At 51.5% G+C, this 21,393-nt stretch overlaps 1 protein-coding gene across 1 annotated transcript in view; it reads left to right on the forward strand.

The window, feature by feature from the left end:
* Zfhx3 (zinc finger homeobox 3) overlaps positions 1–21,135 on the forward strand; it is a 235,644-nt gene extending 214,509 nt beyond the window's left edge. The window contains exons 8-10 of the mRNA XM_021220667.1: positions 8,884–8,986; positions 10,230–15,680; positions 19,298–21,135. Coding sequence (XP_021076326.1) covers positions 8,884–8,986; positions 10,230–15,680; positions 19,298–20,997 — 7,254 coding nt within the window. The 3' untranslated portion in view covers positions 20,998–21,135. The remainder of the gene's footprint in view (positions 1–8,883; positions 8,987–10,229; positions 15,681–19,297) is intronic.
* Positions 21,136–21,393: the final 258 nt, after the last annotated feature.

Below are 21,393 nucleotides of genomic sequence, written 5' to 3' on the forward strand. Positions count from 1 at the left end.
CACCAGCTTAGGCCATCACGTTTTTTGTTTTTTTTTTTAATAACTAAAACCAGAGAGGCAAATATGAAGTGGTATTTTCACCATGAACCTTTGGCCAGCAGAGTCCTCAGGAGCAGGTTGTTGCCATGGCATTTGCTTGGGTCCCATTCCCTCAGGTATTTCTGGAAGTGACCCCACTAAATAGCACTTTGTGAAGAAGTGATTTCCCCCCCTTTTAAAGACCACAGATAACAGAGCCACGGCCATGAACCCTCCCTGGAGCGGTGTCCAGAGCCGGAAGCACCTGTCGAAGGCACCAGGGAGCACTCCACAGATTGGCAGAACTAGGTGATGAGCCTGTTCTTGAACCCCTAGCAGGGAGGTTACGCAAGAGCAGCCACTCCCTGAAGGGCCCGTACTTTGCTCTGCACAGAAACCCCACAGGCCTCATCTTCCCACAGAGAGTAGAGATGTTGTCTAGCTGTCTCTGAGAAGTATGCAAACTGTAAAATGTGCTGGTTACAGGAAACCAGTTTGCTAGTATCAGCAAGCTACTAGATTGCAAAGCAGGGAGTTGAAAGTAGGGAAGACACGCAAATGTGAGCAGGGTGAGTGTTTTAAGCACTCCTGTGAATTTCACAGATGGTGCAAGGAGCTTTCATGCACAGCACAGCTCTCTACCAGGGACACGGGAGTGGTGACGGTCCCACAGAACTGGTTCTTCTAGTCAGGAGGCTAGTTTTGCAAGCAATGTGTTTCCTTCTCCATCCAAAACAGTTTTGTGCAGCCACTCTCCAGGGTAAACCCCCGGATCCTCTTTGATGCCTAGATGCCTAATCTTGGTCAGATGCCAGGGCTGTTCTTCGGAAAAGTTTGGTGTTAAAATGGAATTCACAATTGTTGTACAACTAAGTGATGTTAATGAGCCTGTGGCTGAAACCGTGTCCCCGAAGGGCATTTTGCAGTCATTTTATTAGAAAATTGGCCCCGGGAAAGTGTTGGTTAGGCTTTCTGACAGTTTATCTGTTTGTGCTTAGCCAAGTGCAGCGGAGAGCTCTGAAAGCAATCTGACGAAGATAGCTCCTAACCGAAGCCTTCCTTCCCGTGTCTCATCACGGGGAGTAGCCAGTGGCCACTCAGCCTCCGAGAGACTGAAGTCATGTCTCCTCGGATCCTGAATGGCCCAGGCAGCTGGCTTTGGCTGAGGAACTGAAAACGCTGTCAAAGGCTCCCAGATCCGTGATCCCGGCTGGACGCGAGACACAACCAGGGTCTCTAAAGCTAGACATTCTAGAGAATTTTTTTTTTTATTTCGGCGTCTAGGTCTAGAGTCTCAAGGAAGTGGCCAGTATTGGATTTCAGTCCATCTGAAAGTAAATTCCGCCTTGATAAATGGAAATAGATTACTTTTTACGCAGTGTCTTTCCTTTCCGTTGTAAATGGAGAGGTTTTTTTTTTTTTTTTTTTTTTTTTTTGAGGAGGCTTCATTTAATAATACCTTATCAGACAGCTTTCAGGAACCTGCAGGGTCTAATACGTCTGTTGCTATGGTAACGGCTGCTTATGCTCTGCATCTCATATCTATGTCTTCCATGGGTCCCCTTCTTTTTACCGATGAGGGGGCTTGAAAAAAAAAAATGCTCTTCGCCGGCAGGGTTTGCAGCGCTGGCCATCGACCGTGGAAGCGGCACCCTCTGCACTTGCTGGAAACAACTCGGACCACATTTCTTTCTACACACATCACATAAAAGAGGAAGTCTCTAAAGCTTTGGGGCAGTGCGACAGGCTCACCTCCACACTCGGCTGGGCAGTCCCCCCTCCACCATGTTGATCTCAAATACCCAAGTCTTATTTCCAGACAAGCCAAGGCGTTAGATCGGGGGAAATGTTGGTGCTTCCACTCTGTCCCTGTATTTGGGGGGAAGGATGAGGGCCCAGGGACACGTGTTTCTCCTCGGCTCCTCAGTAAGAGTGGGGAAGACCACCCACCATGCGTTTCAATACTCGTAAATTATTCTAATTGATCAGTGTCTTCTAAGTGACAGGACATACCACCGGGATCCTAGATCATTAATATGGGGGACATTTTCTTTGTTCTTTAATCACTTAACAAAATGGGACCTCACAGCTGAAATGAGGCTGAGCCAGGAGCAGCACCTTTTTCTGTAGCCTTTCCTCTTCCTCCTCTTTTCTGGTCCACAATTACTCCTTTTTATTATTTTATAGGAGCCCAGATGCCCTTCTGTGCCCCCGCCCCCCAGCTCCCCGCCTGTGGTTTTCTCTTAGACCCCTTTTGGGGGGACAATAGTATGGTCTCCTGTGTTCTTTAAACACCAGTCTATGACTGACTGACTGACTCTCTTTCTCTCTCTCTCTCTCTCCCCTCCATGTATGTGGGGACCTCAGGGGCAGGCGGCCCCCTCCCCCACAAGGGGGTTCTTGTGCTCCCCCTGGCCCCTGAGGCTGTCACACCCACCTGCATATCAGCTCTTTCACTTTGTGTCCATCTCAGAGGAAGGTAATGAAAATAATCGGGCTTCATTAATTCCAAGCCCTGCGAGATGATAGCCATTTGGAGCCTGTTTGCCAATTAGATGGTCTAAATTAGAAGTGACCTTGGTATACTGCCGCCGCCTGCCTCTCTGGTCTAATGAAGCTTTGCTCTCCCATCCATTTCCCCCTCAGCTCTCTCGTCTGTGTACACACACACACACACACACACACACACACACACGTAAAGCTGCTCCTGTTTCTTATGTCCCTACCCACCCCCCACTCCATCCGTCCGAATCATTCTTAGTTTTCAAACTCCGGTTCTGGTTTGTGTGTGTGTTATTTTAATTTGCATAAATTGTTAGTGTGGCCCTCGGTTCTGTCTGTCTGTCTGTCTGTCTGTCTGTCTATGTCGCACACCATTTTAGAAAGGAGATGAGTGGGGAGGGCGGTTTTGTCAGGGAATTCCAAGTTCCAGGAGGGGACGAAGACGGCATCCCGGTGTTCTGTTCCATAGTAGGCCAACTGTCCCGTATTCTGTTCTCAGTAGGCCAACTACATACAGTCAACGGCAGTATATATTTCGAACATAAGAGAAGCTTGGAGAGAGAAATGCTGGAAGAGGCACATTATGCCGGGTCCTCCCGTGATGAGTGCGCCGAGTATACGCGTTGTGAAACTTTACCTTGAGCCCCGTAAATCTGTACAACTATACGCATCAATTACAATTTCCTGAAAGCAGTACAGCTGGTACAACTCGTTATAATCCGAGCACTCAGGCAGGGGGATTATGAGTTGGAGGCTTGCCTTGGGGGATATGAGACTTTAGGTCTTAAAAAGTAAAAATTTTAAAAGTATACTATTATCTTTTTTCTAAGATACATGACAGAGACAAGGTCTTGTAGAGACTGTGCTGCCATGCCTCACCGGGAGGGAGGGAGGGAGGGAGGGAGGAAGGGCTCAGGCTCTGCAGCGAGTGGTGCCCATGGGGGTCCAACGGGATAGGGAGAGCTGGGCCCTGAAGCCTCCTCATCAGGGAGCACTCCATTTGCCAGTAGCTTCAGGTCAGCTCTGAAAGCAGTTAAGTTTTTAGGTTCATGCCTAGAAACTATAGAACCAGGAGCTAGGGCATGGCTAGATCCAAGCCGATCTATCCTGAGGCTTCTGGTCATCTTCCTTCTGTCTTAGGTGGGTCACTGTGTTGATTCCCACTGAAAAGTGGAGGCTTTGAGTCTCCTTGGAAACCTACCTTTCGCCTGAACAATGGGTCGCCTTTCAGAGGGACGCCCACCTCAATGTATGTTGACACCAGGCTCAAACAGTTTTCTGGGAAGCTCTTTCTGCTGTCCGGCATATGGGAGGTGTTGGCTGTACTGAGCTAACCTAGGCCACTTGATTTTGTGGTAGCTTTGACAGATTAAACGGGAAGGATTATCATCACAGGGAGTAGGGTATAGCCTAGGCTACATGGGGTGTTAGAGGTAGTCCTTCCACCTCTGTGACCCTGGAGTGTAGAAGAGCGGGCCAGCTAACCTTTCTACATGTAGTTTCCTAAAAGAAGTGACAACTGCCAGCAGTCCCTTCTTATGTCATGGTAGGGACCAGAACTACTAAGACCCTGGACGTAAGCAGTGTTTCCTTGGTGCTGTGGGGTCCACTCATCACGGGACATCTTGAGAGGGGTTAATTTATGATCCACAATCCTGAGGTCCTAGGAAGAGGTTAGAAGTAATCATTTGGGAACCCATACCACCGTTTGTAGGTAACCAAGGGAAGGTTCACCTGAGTCCATGGATTATTTTCCCCTGTTGGGGAGCCTTTGAGTCCTTGAAATTGCAGAGGTCTTGTGTGCTCAAAAATGTTCTTCCTGGAGGCTACACCTTTCACTGAACTTCTCGAGGGGTTAAGATCTCCCCAGGTGACTCTGGGTGGCGAGCTTCTGAGAGCGGGAACCCTGTTTTGCCAAGGCATTCCACGGGCATGAACACGGGTCCTACAAGGCGGCTAGTAAGCAAGGGGGAGGGGGGAAGGAGTCAACAGAGTCCCCCAAAGGCCCTCTCCTTCCCACAAGGGCACAGCTTTGGGGTTGCCTAAAGGTGAAGCGTCTTAGGTTGAGGTAGCGCTCTTTGGTTTCTATTGTTAACAAGCGAGAATTGTCAGAGTAGGACGCTCCAAAGCAAACCACGATGGCTGTCCACTTGTCATGAAGATATGAGAGCCTCCGCTTCCAGCTTTCTGGTACCTGCTTTTCAGCCAGTGATTGTAACAAGCACCCCTCTCACCTCTGCACACTCTAACGTACCTGATCTTGGCTCAGAAGAGATGGAAGGGAAGCGTCTAGCATCACAGTCAAGGCCAATCCTGAGGGATTAATGGCTCTATTCAGCTGATGTGGTTTTTGTTTTGTTTTTTCCTTTAACCAGAACAACTCTGTCTTTAAGTTAAGCCTGCTTATCTGTTGCTGGACAAGAGATGCGGCTCAACATGTTAGGTGTTTATAGGCATGCAGGCCAAATGGTTTCCTGTTGCTGTGACAAAACACCATGACCAAGAGCAAGTTATGAGAGGAGAGGGTTTATTCTGACTTACAGTTCCAGAGGGCTGAGAGTCCATCCTGGTAGGGGAGGCAGGTCAGAAGAGAGCAAATCTCTACCATGCAAGCATGAAGCAGACAAACAGAATATGAACTAGAAGTAAAGCAAAAATCCTCAAAGCCTGCCCCTCGTGACATACTTCTCCTGGTATCTTCGTTAGGGTTTTACTGCTGTGAACAGACACCATGACTGAGGCATCTCTTATAAGGATATTTAGTTGGGGCTCGTTAGGAGGTTCAGAGGTTCAGTCCATTATCATCAAGGTGGGAGGAAGGTAGCATCCAGGCAGGCATGGTGCAGGAGGAGCTGAGAGTTCTTTATCTTCATCTGAAGGCTGCTAGCAGAATACTCACTTCCAGGCAGCTAGGATCAGGGTCTTAGAGCCCACACCCACAGTGACACACCTTCTTCTAATAGTGCCACACCCTGGGCTGAGCATATATAACCCATCCCACCCAGCAAAGGCTGTGCCTTCTCAGTCTCCAGACAGGACCACCAACTGGAGACTGGGTGTTAAAATGCATCTCCCTATGAGGGACATTTCTCATGTAAACCACCACACATGGCCATCTAAGTTCATATGCGTGTGCGTGTAGGTATCTGCGCTGATTGTATACTGGCCATAGGTGGATGTGTGGGTGGAGCTGGAGGCCTGGCATATGAGGAGAAGAAGTGGCAGAGAGCAAGTTAGGTTTACGTGTTACCTGCAGAAAAGTCAGCGGTGGGACCCCATTCTTTGAGGATCTCAGGGGTTTGGGCTTACTTAGAATGGCAGTGACCTGGCCCTGGTTTGACCCTCTCTCCACTCGGTGCTTTGCTGTGCTTGCTGGAAGGGAAGGCCTTTCCAGATCTTCACCCAGCACACCTGAGTGACTGAGGAGCTAGGCGCACTGTGGCTGTACACTGACCCTTCCACACAGCCCAGGAACCAAATAGGATTTTGGAAACGAAGACGAGCACTAAAGGAGCCAGCCCCGCTTTTGTTACCCTCTCCTCACCGAGCAGGGCTCACCCCAGAGCTGTTGGCACGATTACATTTCCAGCTCTCTGGGAAGGAGCTTAGAGTGCAGGGCTCTGGACACCAGTAGGAAGAGAGGTAAGAAGAGATACGGACCTCGAAATAGTGACGTTTGGAAACTGATGGGGGCCCCACTGGTAGGTCTACACAGTGAAGCTGCTTCCCCATCAACCTTGGTGCGGACGCATGCACACATAGACCCCACTAGGCTTCCGAGACCCTTAGTTCCTTTCAGGAGTCCTCCCCTTCGCCTCCTGGGGATTTCTTGCCCATTAAATCTCACACACCAACAACTCTCTCCCCAGGACAGGCTGGGCATAGTATAGATGGGGCCAGAACATGTAGATAAAAGCCCCTCCTTAAGCACACATGGGGCAGGAGTTCCGGGTTCGGAGGCCAGATTAAGATGCAGAAGGGCCCGTGAGGTTGATGATTATATTTCGGGGAGAGTTAATTGATGGAAGGTGAAGGCAGACAAAGAACCTCTGCTTACTGCCTTCTTGAATCCCAATCAGGAATTATGATTAAAGTCGCAGCGAGACAACAGAGGGCTGATGAATTGGTGTCTTTTTTTTTTCTTCCCTCCCCTTTTTTTTTGCCGTCATTCACACTTGATTGACTTCAACCTTTCAAGTGCAAAAGTCTCTCTTTTCCATTATTATTCATAGCCATCTGAGTTTTTCTAATTAAAGTGTATGAAAACAATTACTGATCCGTCGTACTGAGTCTGTTGGAGGGGATGTCTGCCTTACTGTAACGCTTAGAAAAAGCCCACGGTTTTCTATAATGATGTATGGCTGAGGTGAGAGATAATTTTATTCTTTTTTACTCTGTAGGGCTTTTTTTTCTCATGATTCATTTTTTTCATAATTCCTAAAGATCCCCCAAAAGGACTGATCCCGCAGCTACAACTGAGAAAAAAAGGTGTGTGTGTGGGGGGCTCTTTTTATTTTTCTTCTCTTTCTCCCCCTCTTACCCCCCACCTCGTGCTCTCCCTCAGCTGAAGAGGCTGAAGACTATAAATTAATCGGTGACCTTTCACTTCTTAGATTCCCGCTGGACTCTCCAACCACACTGGTCAGAAATGCTTTCTATTAAGGAGAAAATAGACCGAGTTTGGCAGTCCCCACTCTGTTCTGGACAATTCAGCTAGCTAGCTCTACAGCAGCTGTCTGTCGCAGGCTCGGTGCGCTGCGGTGCAGCTGTCTGGGGGCGGGCACATTGCCTTTCCCATTCACCTGCCACACACCTCTGCCTAGCGAGGTGGGCCTTCTCAAGACCCTTTTCTGGAGCACCCATTGCTTAGGTTTTGTGGGTCTATTGGCTTCCGGACCTGAAAAACCCCATCTCGTGCACCTAAATACGAAGTCATCTTTTTGGTCAGCGGCCACAGTTGTTCGGGTTCCCCCTACTTGTTGAGCCTGTTGTTGGTGATGCTAGCGGACTTGGACGGATCTCACGGTCTCTCAAATAATCCTCCAGCCGTTGTCAAATTAAAGACAGTTTCTAATGCATCTGGAATTGTTATCGATGCCAAATTTTCCTGCCTCGTGGCTAAGAGAGATTGCTGCCCACTCCCCTGTTAGTTTCCAGAGTGTCACACGTGTACGCAATGAGACATGGCCATGCCTATGCCCCAGTTCGTCCTCCAACCCCACCCAAATGAGGTAGACAATCTGTAGGTCCCTCTGCAGACTGAGGAGCTGTGGGTAGCGGGCACTTGCGGGGAAGGGAGAATTGTTTGGTTTTTAAGGATGTGGCCACTGGGGAGCCTGTACTCGCAGGCTAGCGAACTCTTTAGATGGAGAGTCCTTACTCTTCACACCCCGGATACTGAAGGCTGCCATTGCCTGTCACTGTCACACATACAGGAGAGCCTGTGATAGGAGCTAGCTGCTTCTGGCCCACACAGCAGGGAGGCAGAGCAGAAAGTCTGAGGATCTGACCTAAAATGTAGCTACTTAGATCTCAGGGCTAATTATGGAAATGCTCCATTAGGGGCTAACAGCCCAGTCTCGGGGTCAGAGAAGGGGGCCCCCATTGTAGAATGCTGTGCAGAATTAGCTGGATAGCTGGGATTCTGGGCACATGTTCCCTCTGATGCTGTGTGCCCCGTGCATAAAAGGCTCTAGATGAAACTCTGGCGTAACGTGAGTCACAAAAACTGCTTGTTTGTGCTTGATGTCGGTTTGTAAAGGGTTACACGGTGTTGTTTCCTGGAAAATCTGCCAGTGTGTGCATGTCCTTAGCCTCCCTTTGTTCTCCTTTCTGCCTCTTACCCTTTCCTTCACTCCGCTGACTCCCCTCCTCTCCTCGCCTGAATACATTTTGAAAACAGTGCTACAATGCTCCCTGCTTCCAGATTACCGAGTACTTTACTAGGTATGATTTAATTAGGGCCCTTATTATGTTTGCGGTAGCTTAAGGTGGGCCTTTCAACTTATCTACCTAATTGGTTGCCCAAGAAGTTTCACAGCCCGTGACAAAACATTGTCAGTGATCAAAGTCAAAATTCTGCATAAAAGAAAAATATTAATAATAAGATTACTCTTCAAGTGTGCACTGCTAATTATGTCCAGAATGTAACCGTAGAAACACTTTTGACTGATGGGAGCTTTGTCTAATAAACACGAGACTTCACCGAGCTATGCAGAGTGACACCTCCAGCTTCTACACCAGTGAAGGCTAATGTTGCTTATTAAATACTTTTTAAATCTTTCGTGTTTTGTGTCTGTCCCCCCCCCCCCCCCCCCCCGCACGCGCCTTGACTCTGTCGTCTCGCTGCCTCTCTCCCCTCAGGTGACCGCTCCTGAGATGGTTATGCCTAGTAGCATGTTCCTCCCCGCTGCCGCTCCGGACCGAGATGGGAACTCCACTTTGGAAGAGGCAGGAAAGCAACCTGGTCAGTATTGCTAACCTTAAGTCCCCCAGCCGGAAACAAGATGATTTCTTGGTCAAAAATCTTCAAGGGGGACAAGGGCTGAGGGGTTCTTCACAGTATATTCCAAGTGATGATGTGTTTCATCAGCAAAGCCTGTGGCCCTTAGGTCTTAGGAAGTATTGTGTAGCCAGTTTGCTCATGGACATCCCCATGGTGAACTCAGTCAAAGGCAGCTAGAGCCTTGCCATTCAGTTAGTTCCCTCAGCTGTCTCTCTCGCTCCCTCTGCACAGAACGCTTGGAGTCTTCTGGAATCACCTTATTTAAACATACCGTTTGGTTTGGTTTGGTTTGGTTTTGGTTTTTTCAAGACAGGGTTTCTCTGTGTAGCCCTGGCTGTCCTGGAACTCACTCTGTAGACCAGGCTGGCCTCGAACTCAGAAATCCGCCTGCCTCTGCCTCCCGAGTGCTGGGATTAAAGGCGTGCGCCACCACACCCGGCTAAACATAGCGTTTGTAAGGACTGTTGTCATAGGCGTTTCTGCTGCGGTTGTGAGATGGCTCTTAGGCCTCTGTGCTGATTCTTTGTTCCTAAGTCTTGAACACACTCTTACAGACATCTCAGGTCCACACTGTCGGGGCCCAGCCTTCTTCCTTGTGACCTGTCCACATTAGAAGGAGACCTGGGAAGAGCCAGGGTACTTTAAGTAATGCAGTTAAGTAATGAACTTTCCTGCTAACATGAGCAGAGACCTGGGTTCAAGAAACAGTGATGTAAAAGCCAGGGGGGAGGGGTTGTCACATTAAACACAAAACTAAATGCTTTTAAGAATCCTGAAATGTAGAACTTCCTCACAACTTAGGACAGCATTAGTGCAGATGTCCCTGACAACAGATCTGATGTGCTAACATTTTTATAACCAAAAAAAAAAAAAAAAAATGGGCCTGAAGGATACCATTGAGATCAGTGACCTTCAGACTACCTTTTGAGAAACTGAGGCTTCAGAATTAAATCCTGTTTAGGAAACTGTTAGGTCCATGCTATGACACAGGTCCGTTATGAATTGGACCTATATATAATATAGCCTTCTTCCTATCCATCTGTCCTTGGGCACCTTGGTTATGGGCGGGCCCTGTGGAGAGACTCTGGCACTCGGTTGTATGTTTCCTGTATTCACAAAGCTGGGCTAGATAACCGCTCTGGGTGCCACCCTGGAAACGAAGCCTTCTTCATCTTTGGGCTTGATGTGTTTGTATTTTTCACAGAGGTTTCAGAGGATCCGGGAAAGAACATCTTGCCACCGGCAAGCATGGAGCACAGTGGAGATCTGAAGCCGTCTTCTGCTGACCCCAGCTGCGGGAGAGAAGAGTCAGGCTTCCTCTGCTGGAAGAAGGGGTGCAACCAGGTCTTCAAAACCTCCGCCACGCTGCAGACCCATTTCAACGAGGTGCACGCCAAGAGGCCCCAGCTGCCCGTGTCAGATCGCCACGTGTATAAGTACCGCTGTAACCAGTGCAGCCTGGCTTTCAAGACCATTGAAAAGCTGCAGCTCCACTCGCAGTACCACGTGATCAGAGCCGCCACCATGTGCTGCCTCTGTCAGCGCAGTTTCCGGACTTTCCAGGCTCTGAAAAAACACCTCGAGACTAGTCACCTGGAGTTGAGTGAGGCTGACATCCAACAGCTTTATGGGGGGCTTCTGGCCAACGGGGACCTCTTGGCAATGGGAGACCCCACCCTGGCTGAAGACCACACCATCATCGTTGAGGAAGACAAGGAGGAAGAGAGCGACCTGGAAGATAAGCAGAGCCCAACAGGCAGCGACTCTGGGTCAGTGCAGGAGGATTCAGGCTCCGAGCCAAAGCGAGCTCTGCCTTTCAGGAAAGGCCCCAACTTCACTATGGAGAAGTTTCTGGATCCTTCCCGCCCTTACAAGTGTACCGTCTGCAAGGAATCCTTCACTCAAAAGAATATCCTGCTGGTGCACTACAACTCCGTCTCGCACCTGCACAAGTTAAAGAGGGCCCTTCAGGAATCGGCAACCGGCCAACCGGAGCCCACCAGCAGCCCGGACAACAAGCCGTTTAAGTGTAACACTTGCAACGTGGCATACAGCCAGAGTTCCACGCTGGAGATCCACATGCGGTCTGTGCTGCACCAGACCAAGGCACGGGCAGCCAAGCTGGAGGCTGCAAGTGGGAACAGCAACGGGACTGGCAACAGCGGCGGGGTGTCCCTCAGCTCCTCTACCCCAAGTCCTGTGGGCAGCAGCGGCGCCAACAACACCTTTACCACCGCCAATCCAAGCAGTGCCACCATGGCCTCGAGCGTCAACGCGCTGAGCCAGGTGCCGCCCGAGAGTGTGGTGATGCCGCCTCTGGGGAACCCCATCAGTGCCAACATCGCTTCCCCTTCAGAGCCCAAAGAGGCCAACCGGAAGAAGTTAGCGGATATGATTGCGTCCAGGCAGCAGCAGCAACAGCAGCAGCAACAGCAGCAGCAGCAGCAAGCCCAGACACTCGCCCAGGCCCAGGCACAAGTCCAGGCACACCTGCAGCAGGAGCTGCAGCAACAGGCAGCCCTGATCCAGTCTCAGCTGTTCAACCCCACGCTCCTCCCGCACTTCCCCATGACCACAGAGACCTTGCTCCAGCTGCAGCAGCAACAGCACCTGCTCTTCCCCTTTTACATCCCCAGCGCGGAGTTCCAGCTCAACCCTGAGGTGAGCCTGCCTGTGACCAGCGGGGCACTGACGCTCACAGGGTCAGGCCCAGGCCTGCTGGAAGATCTGAAGGCTCAGGTACAGATCCCGCAGCAGAGCCACCAGCAGATACTGCAGCAGCAGCAACAACAGAGTCAGCTCTCTCTTTCCCAGAGTCACTCAGCCCTCCTGCAGCCAACCCAGCACCCGGAAAAGAAAAACAAAGTGGTCATCAAGGAAAAGGATAAGGAAAGCCAGCGAGAGAGGGAGGGGGCAGAGGGGGCAGAGGGGACCACAGTACCAAAGGAATCACTGCCAGATGCCTCGAAGGCCAAAGAGAAGAAAGACTTGGCACCAGGGGGCGGCTCTGAGGGCGCTATGCTTCCTCCACGCATTGCTTCTGATGCCAGGGGGAACGCTACCAAGGCCTTGCTGGAGAACTTTGGCTTTGAGCTAGTCATTCAGTACAATGAGAACAAGCAGAAGGCACAGAAGAAGAACGGGAAGGCTGAGCAAGGCGGCGAAAGCCTGGAGAAGCTGGAGTGCGACTCCTGCGGCAAGCTCTTCTCTAACATCTTGATTCTAAAGAGCCACCAGGAGCACGTGCATCAGAACTACTTCCCCTTCAAACAGCTGGAGAGGTTTGCCAAGCAATACAGAGAGCACTACGATAAACTGTACCCCCTGAGGCCCCAGACTCCGGAGCCACCCCCNCCCCCTCCTCCGCCTCCCCCGCCCCCGCTCCCCGCTGCGCCTCCCCAGCCAGCTTCTGCGCCAGCTATCCCTGCGTCTGCTCCGCCCATCACTTCGCCCACCATCGCCCCCGCCCAGCCCTCCGTGCCTCTCACCCAGCTCTCCATGCCAATGGAGCTGCCCATCTTTTCGCCACTGATGATGCAGACGATGCCTCTGCAGACTCTGCCAGCTCAGCTGCCTCCTCAGCTCGGCCCCGTGGAGCCGCTGCCTGCCGATCTGGCCCAGCTGTACCAACACCAGCTCAACCCCACCCTGCTCCAGCAGCAGAACAAGAGGCCTCGCACCAGGATCACAGATGACCAGCTCCGAGTACTCCGGCAGTACTTCGACATTAACAACTCCCCCAGTGAGGAGCAGATCAAAGAGATGGCGGACAAGTCGGGCTTGCCCCAGAAAGTGATCAAGCACTGGTTCAGAAACACTCTGTTCAAGGAGCGACAACGGAACAAGGACTCCCCTTACAACTTCAGCAACCCTCCCATTACCAGTCTGGAGGAACTCAAGATCGATTCCCGGCCCCCTTCCCCAGAACCCCAGAAGCAGGAGTACTGGGGGAGCAAGCGGTCCTCGAGAACAAGGTTTACCGACTACCAGCTCCGAGTCCTGCAGGACTTCTTTGACGCCAACGCTTACCCAAAGGATGATGAATTTGAGCAGCTTTCTAACTTACTGAACCTTCCAACCCGTGTCATAGTGGTGTGGTTTCAGAACGCCCGACAGAAAGCCAGGAAGAATTATGAGAATCAGGGGGAGGGCAAAGACGGAGAGCGGCGCGAGCTTACCAACGATCGCTACATTCGGACGAGCAACTTGAATTACCAGTGCAAAAAGTGCAGCCTCGTGTTTCAGCGCATCTTCGACCTCATCAAACACCAGAAGAAGCTGTGCTACAAGGATGAGGATGAGGAGGGGCAGGATGACAGCCAAAACGAGGACTCCATGGATGCCATGGAGATCCTCACCCCTACCAGCTCCTCCTGCAGCACCCCTATGCCCTCGCAGGCTTACAGCACCCCAGCACCGTCGTCGGCCAGTACCGCGCCCTCCGCATTCTTGCAGCTCACAGCAGAGACAGACGAATTAGCCACCTTCAACTCGAAAGCAGAGGCGAGTGATGAGAAGCCAAAGCAGGCCGACCCTCCCAGTGCACAGCCAAACCAAACCCAAGAGAAGCAAGGACAGCCAAAGCCAGAGATGCAGCAGCAGCTAGAACAGCCGGAGCAGAAGACAAACGCACCCCAGCCCAAGCTCCCGCAGCTGGCTGCCCCTTCCTTACCGCAGCCTCCTCCGCAGGCGCCCCCTCCGCAGTGCCCCCTCCCCCAGTCAAGCCCCAGTCCCTCTCAGCTCTCCCATCTGCCCCTTAAGCCCCTCCACACGTCAACCCCTCAACAGCTGGCAAACCTACCTCCTCAGCTAATCCCCTACCAGTGCGACCAGTGCAAGCTGGCGTTCCCATCCTTCGAGCACTGGCAGGAGCACCAGCAGCTTCACTTCCTGAGCGCCCAGAACCAGTTCATCCACCCCCAGTTTTTGGACAGGTCTTTGGACATGCCTTTCATGCTGTTTGATCCCAGTAACCCACTCCTGGCCAGCCAGCTGCTCTCGGGCGCCATCCCTCAGATCCCAGCGAGCTCCGCCACTTCCCCTTCGACGCCCACCTCCACGATGAACACGCTCAAGAGGAAGCTGGAGGAAAAGGCCAGTGCGAGCCCCGGTGAGAACGACAGCGGCACGGGAGGAGAGGAGCCTCAGAGAGACAAGCGTTTGAGGACGACCATAACCCCGGAGCAGCTGGAAATTCTCTACCAGAAGTATCTGCTGGACTCCAACCCGACCCGAAAGATGCTGGATCACATCGCACACGAGGTGGGCTTGAAGAAGCGCGTGGTACAGGTCTGGTTTCAGAACACCCGTGCCCGGGAAAGGAAAGGTCAGTTCCGGGCCGTAGGCCCGGCGCAGGCCCACAGGAGGTGCCCGTTTTGCCGAGCTCTCTTCAAGGCCAAGACAGCCCTGGAGGCTCATATCCGGTCTCGGCACTGGCACGAAGCCAAGAGAGCCGGCTACAACCTGACTTTGTCTGCCATGCTCTTAGACTGTGATGGGGGACTCCAAATGAAGGGAGACATTTTTGATGGAACTAGCTTTTCCCACCTACCCCCGAGCAGTAGTGACGGTCAGGGCGTGCCCCTCTCGCCTGTGAGCAAAACCATGGAGCTGTCCCCCAGAACTCTTCTCAGCCCTTCCTCCATCAAGGTGGAAGGGATTGAAGACTTTGAAAGCCCTTCCATGTCCTCGGTTAACCTGAACTTTGACCAGACTAAGCTGGACAACGATGACTGTTCCTCGGTCAACACCGCAATCACCGACACCACGACGGGGGACGAGGGCAACGCCGACAACGACAGTGCGACAGGAATAGCGACTGAAACCAAATCTTCGGCACCGAACGAGGGGTTGACCAAAGCAGCCATGATGGCGATGTCCGAGTATGAAGACCGGTTGTCATCTGGTTTGGTCAGCCCAGCCCCGAGCTTTTATAGCAAGGAATATGACAACGAAGGTACAGTGGACTACAGCGAAACCTCGAGCCTCGCGGACCCCTGTTCCCCAAGCCCCGGGGCAAGCGGGTCCGCAGGCAAATCTGGTGACGGTGGGGATCGACCTGGGCAGAAACGTTTTCGCACTCAAATGACCAATCTGCAGCTGAAGGTCCTCAAGTCATGCTTTAATGACTACAGGACACCCACTATGCTGGAGTGTGAGGTTCTAGGCAATGACATTGGACTGCCAAAGAGGGTTGTTCAGGTCTGGTTCCAGAATGCCCGGGCGAAAGAGAAAAAGTCCAAGTTAAGCATGGCCAAGCATTTTGGGATAAACCAAACGAGTTACGAGGGACCCAAGACTGAGTGCACTTTGTGTGGCATCAAGTACAGCGCAAGGCTGTCTGTACGCGACCATATCTTTTCTCAACAGCATATCTCCAAAGTGAAGGACACCATTGGAAGCCAGCTGGACAAGGAGAAAGAATATTTTGACCCAGCCACTGTACGCCAGTTGATGGCGCAGCAAGAGCTGGACCGGATCAAGAAGGCTAACGAGGTCCTCGGACTGGCAGCTCAACAGCAGGGGATGTTTGACAACGCCCCTCTTCAGGCTCTTAACCTTCCTACCACGTATCCAGCGCTCCAGGGCATCCCTCCGGTGTTGCTCCCCGGCCTCAACAGCCCCTCTCTGCCTGGCTTTACCCCAGCCAACACAGGTGGGTCCTGTCCCAGGTGACGACTTCAGAGTTCGGTAGAAGCTTGGTTTTTTTAGGAAGCTTACCTCTTTGGTCACCTAAAAAAGCAACAAGATTGCAGTTCCCCTGCGACCAGGTTACCCCCATCTCCCACCACCCCCACTTCCCCCCACTGCCAATACATACCTGGATTCCTTGGACTCCGAGGTGCAGGAGTGGAAGCACCCACTTCTAAGTATGTTCTGAAATCACTTTCATGGTGTCTGTTATTAAGAATCACCTGACATGCAAATTTCCAGGGACTATCAAACATCGTGGTCACGTGGTCCCACCCATGTAATTGGTACAGACAGAAGACAATGGGATTTCCCACCTGAGTCTGTAATGGCTAAACAGAAGACAATGGGATTTCCCACCTGAGTCTGTAATGGACCCCGTAGCTGCCCCCCACGCCTACCCATGCCTACACTTCCGCCCACCTTTTTGAGAGCAGGAAGCCGCTCTTGAGTTGTTACATGCTCTGGGGGCTTCTGCCACGGGCTCTCTTCTAGTCAGAACAGTGATGGTTTCTACAGAGGAAGCATTTGAATTCACTGACCAGGAATCTTGTACTGGGTAATGTAGTTTCTAGTTTGGACGTGAACACATCGACTCTTCCAGACAAGTGACTAATGGGCACTCTAGGGATCCCCAGCCCCCCTTCCATTCTCCAATCCCACCCTGGTGCATCTGGAATCACACAAATTTGCTGCTTGGCTGGTCTCTCTTAAAGTTAGGGACTCTTACAGTCTTCCTGACAGACATTCCTTGCTTCTCACTGTCTTCACCCATCTTCTCTGGGATCTAGCTATCCTCAAATTGGACCTTCTCTAGCATCCTGTAAGGGTTGGGTGCACACTAGCTCCTCACAATGCAGCCTTGAAGCTTCTGTTGCCTCTCAGAGCGATCCTAGTTAAATTAACATAGTAATCTTTGGTGGTGTTCATCAGAATAGAAGCTACTGGATTCCCTGGTTTCTTACCAAAGGGACAAGACAAAGGTTTTTGCAGAAGTATGTGGCACAGACTGAAGCCAGCAAAACAAACCAAGGAAAGCAGTCAGACGTTTGAATTATCCTTGCAGCCCAGGACAGTGGCAGGAAGGCCCAGCATAAAATTATGATATGAAAAGATGAGACTCAGGACCAGCAAGATGGCTCATTGGGTAAAAGCACTTGCCATACAAACCTGAGGACCCGATTTCGATTCCCCAGAACCCAGGCGAAAATGCCAACGCACTGGCACACATCTGTAACCCCAGGCTTCTAAATGAGAAGTTGAAGCAAGAGACTGACCCAGAAGTTTTTGGGCCAGCTAAACCTGGGTGTAGCTGGGCAGACCTAAAAGAACCCCTGCCTCTACCATGCAGAAGGCGAGAACTGATTCCCAAAAGATAGCCTTTGGCCTTCAGATACCCACTCTAGCACATGAACACATACACAAATCATAATAAAATTGTTAAAAGTAGAAGCAGAGTGTCTGATGTATCCCCTCAGAGAAATCTGAGGCCCAGAGAGGTCAAGATCATTCAGTAAGCTAGGGGTATGGGCCCGAGCTCCCACCCCAGGCCTCTGGGCATTATATGCTTTTCCGTAACACCCAGTATGAGCCAGTCAGCCAGCAAGTATATGTGCTGCCCAGGTTCTGGCTGCTTAAAGTGGAGTAGGTAGGGATAGAAACCTGGGCTCTCCATCATTAGGACAGCCAGATGTGCCCCAATTGCCAAGCATCCCAGCAGCTGCAGCTTGTAGAATCACTCGAACAGGAATAGGAATAGGAGGGAAGGAACCTGTGTTTATGAAGCAGTTACTATATATGCCATGCCCAATGTGGCCATTCAGTTCATGTCTGCAATCTTGTACTATAGAAGGCTGAGGTTCTTAAGCAGTCTCTCGGTGAACCAAAGGTCACACATCTGATGTATGTCGGCCGTGATCCACACGAGGTCAGTCTGACTCCACAGTAACTGAGTTTCAGGAGGGGATGAAGAACCTGGCCTGGTTCTGATCTTACAGATCAGAAAGCCAACGTCATGGCAACAGTACGAGGGAGCATTGAGCTGCCCTGCTGAGTGTAGCCAGTGCAGAGCTTGGTAAATGGCAGGACTTCAGTTGTGTTCCTTAGCGTCTGAATCTCCTGGTCGTCCATCAGTTGAACACACAGTCTCAGTCTAAGGCCTTCTGACCTGAATCTTTCTCTTGAAAGCATGAAGCCATGGGCAAAGCTGCAGGTGTTCCTCCTGGACAGGCCCACTACCTCCTGGCACATAGAAAGTCATGCCCTAAAGCCAGAGCTTTTTTTTTTTTTTTTTTTTTTTTTTTTTTTTTTTTTTGGTTTTTCGAGACAGGGTTTCTCTGTATAGCCCTGGCTGTCCTGGAACTCACTCTAGACCAGGCTGGCCTCAAACTCAGAAATTCACCTGCCTCTGCCTCCCAAATGCTGGGATTAAAGGTGTGCGCCACCACTGCCCAGCAACCAGAGCTTATAATTCCAACTTGGCCTTGCATATGCCAGTTTCATCAACAAGCCTTTGTACTTTTCTCAGTAGCCAGTCACATCTTAGTCCCTAGATTACAGGAAGGAAGTGGGTTGCATTGCCTCTCCTGGGACTGGCAAGGTTCAACAACCAATTCTTTGTTTCCTTTAGTATGGAGATGTTGATACATTCTGTCGTTCAAGCTTGCAGTCTTCAACTCTGGGCTTCAGAGTGTTATGTTGTCGCCCCACCCCCACATCCCATGATGACAGTGTCATGCTAGGCCACCTCTGCTTCAGCTTTATGGAGGAACATGCAGGGGTGTTCCAAGGTGTATTGTCTGCATTCTCTGGTCCCATCTCTTCACCATCTTCTATATCCAGGGATCTCTGCTCATCCCCAGCACACCTATCTTATCACAGCCCCGGCTTGCTGTTCCATCCATCTGCAGCAATACTGGCTTCCTTAGGATTTCCGTTGCTGCAAACAGACACCATGACTGTCCGAGGCAACTATTCTGCAGGACAACTTTTAATTGAGGCTGGCTTACAGGCTCAGGGGTTCAGTCCATTATCATCATGGCAGGAAGCATGGCAGCATCCAGGCAGACACGATGCTAGAGGAGCAGCGGGGGTCAGGATGGTGATGTGTAGAAGCTGTTGTGTGTGTTCGTGCGGCCTTGGGGCCCATCTAGGATTCTGGCTTAGGCATTCTCCCATGGCCATGCTTGTTCTGTAGCACTTTGATGATGGCTTGGGCTTACATGAGTCCCAGTTGCTAGAAGCTAATCTGTGCTGGGCAAAGCGTATCTGGAAATATGTGGCAAGGAAAGGGAGGGTGAACGAGTGAGTGTTGATACTGGGCAGGGAGATGCTGTAAGGTTTTCTAAATGGAGATGAATAGAAGCTGACCAAGTTCTGTGTCTTGATTAAAAAATCTTTGGCCAACTAACCCAGAGCTTGGCAGGAGGGTACATCTGTTGACAACACTGGCTTTGGGAGGATCCTTTCGGGTTTAAATATATCTATGACCATGCCAGAGGCACGGGTGTAACCCCTTGAGTTTGTGATTCACCTACTCCTAGACTAACCCGTGATTTCCCTTTCTGCCTCCATTCCTTTTAGCTTTAACGTCTCCTAAACCGAACCTGATGGGTCTGCCCAGCACAACGGTACCTTCCCCTGGCCTCCCCACATCTGGATTACCAAATAAACCGTCCTCAGCCTCGCTGAGTTCCCCGACCCCAGCACAAGCCACCATGGCAATGGCCCCTCAGCCGCCCCCACAACCCCAGCAGCAACAGCCACCCGTGCAGCAGCCTCCGCCGCCGCCAGCAGCCCAGCAGATCCCCGCGCCACAGCTGACCCCGCAGCAGCAACGGAAGGACAAAGATGGTGAGAAAGGAAAGGAGAAGGAAAAGGCACACAAAGGGAAAGGGGAGCCCCTCCCTGTCCCCAAGAAGGAAAAAGGAGAGGCCCCTCCAGCGGCTACAGCAACCATCTCAGCCCCACTGCCCGCCATGGAATACGCGGTGGACCCTGCTCAGCTGCAGGCCCTGCAGGCGGCCTTGACTTCAGACCCCACAGCTTTGCTCACGAGCCAGTTCCTTCCTTATTTCGTACCGGGCTTTTCTCCTTATTATGCCCCCCAGATCCCTGGCACCCTGCAGAGTGGGTACCTGCAGCCCATGTATGGCATGGAAGGCCTGTTTCCCTACAGCCCTGCCCTATCGCAGGCCCTGATGGGTTTGTCTCCAGGCTCCCTACTGCAGCAGTACCAGCAATACCAGCAGAGTCTGCAGGAGGCGATTCAGCAGCAACAGCAGCAGCAACAGCAGCAGCAACAGCGGCAACTACAGCAACAGCAGCAGCAGCAACAAAAAGTACAGCAGCAGCAGCAGCCCAAAGCAAGCCAAACCCCAGTCCCCCAGGGGCCTGCTTCCCCAGACAAAGACCCTGCCAAAGAATCCCCCAAACCAGAAGAGCAGAAAAACGTCCCCCGTGAGGTGTCCCCCCTCCTGCCGAAACCCCCCGAAGAGCCAGAAGCAGAAAGCAAAAGTGCAAGTGCGGACTCCCTCTGTGACCCCTTCATTGTTCCAAAGGTGCAGTACAAGTTGGTCTGCCGCAAGTGCCAGGCGGGCTTCGGCGATGAGGAGGCAGCGAGGAGCCACCTGAAGTCCCTCTGCTGCTTCGGCCAGTCTGTGGTGAACCTGCAAGAGATGGTGCTTCATGTCCCCACCAGCAGCGGTGGTGGTGGCGGCGGTGGCGGTGGTGGCAGCGGTGGTGGAGGCGGCTCGTACCACTGCCTGGCGTGCGAGAGCGCGCTCTGCGGGGAGGAAGCGCTGAGTCAGCATCTCGAGTCGGCCTTGCACAAACACAGAACAATCACGAGAGCAGCAAGAAACGCCAAAGAGCACCCTAGTTTATTACCTCACTCTGCCTGCTTCCCCGATCCTAGCACCGCATCTACCTCGCAGTCTGCCGCTCACTCAAACGACAGCCCCCCTCCCCCGTCGGCCGCCCCGTCCTCGTCCGCTTCCCCCCACGCCTCCAGGAAGTCTTGGCCGCCAGTGGGCTCCCGGGCTTCGGCCGCGAAGCCCCCTTCTTTTCCTCCTCTCTCCTCATCTTCAACGGTTACCTCAAGTTCATGCAGCACCTCAGGGGTTCAGCCCTCGATGCCAACAGACGACTATTCGGAGGAGTCTGACACGGATCTCAGCCAAAAGTCCGACGGACCGGCGAGCCCGGTGGAGGGTCCCAAAGACCCCAGCTGCCCCAAGGACAGTGGTCTGACCAGTGTAGGAACGGACACCTTCAGATTGTAAGCTTTGAAGATGAACAATTACAAATGAATTTAAATAAAAAAAAAAGATTAATAACAAACCAATTTCAAAACTAGACTAACTGCAATTCCAAAGCTTCTAACCAAAAAAACAAAAACAAAAACACAAAAAAACAAAAAGGAAAAAAAAAGGAAAAAAAGAAAAAAAAAGCGTGGGTTGTTTTCCCATATACCTATCTATGCCGGTGATTTTACATTCTTGTCTCTCTTTTTTTTTTTTTTCTTTTAATATTAAAAACAGAAAACACGAACCCTAACCCTGTTAAATTGTGTCCTTTTAAAGGTACTATTGGTCTGGGAAGTTGAAGTCCGCAGGGCCTGCCTATTGTTGGAGCTTAAACCCCTTGTATATTTGCCCCTTTTGAGAACTGCCCCACGT

This window comes from Mus pahari, chromosome 20 (genome assembly GCF_900095145.1).
Source record: "Mus pahari chromosome 20, PAHARI_EIJ_v1.1, whole genome shotgun sequence".
NCBI classification, from domain to species: domain Eukaryota; kingdom Metazoa; phylum Chordata; class Mammalia; order Rodentia; family Muridae; genus Mus; species Mus pahari.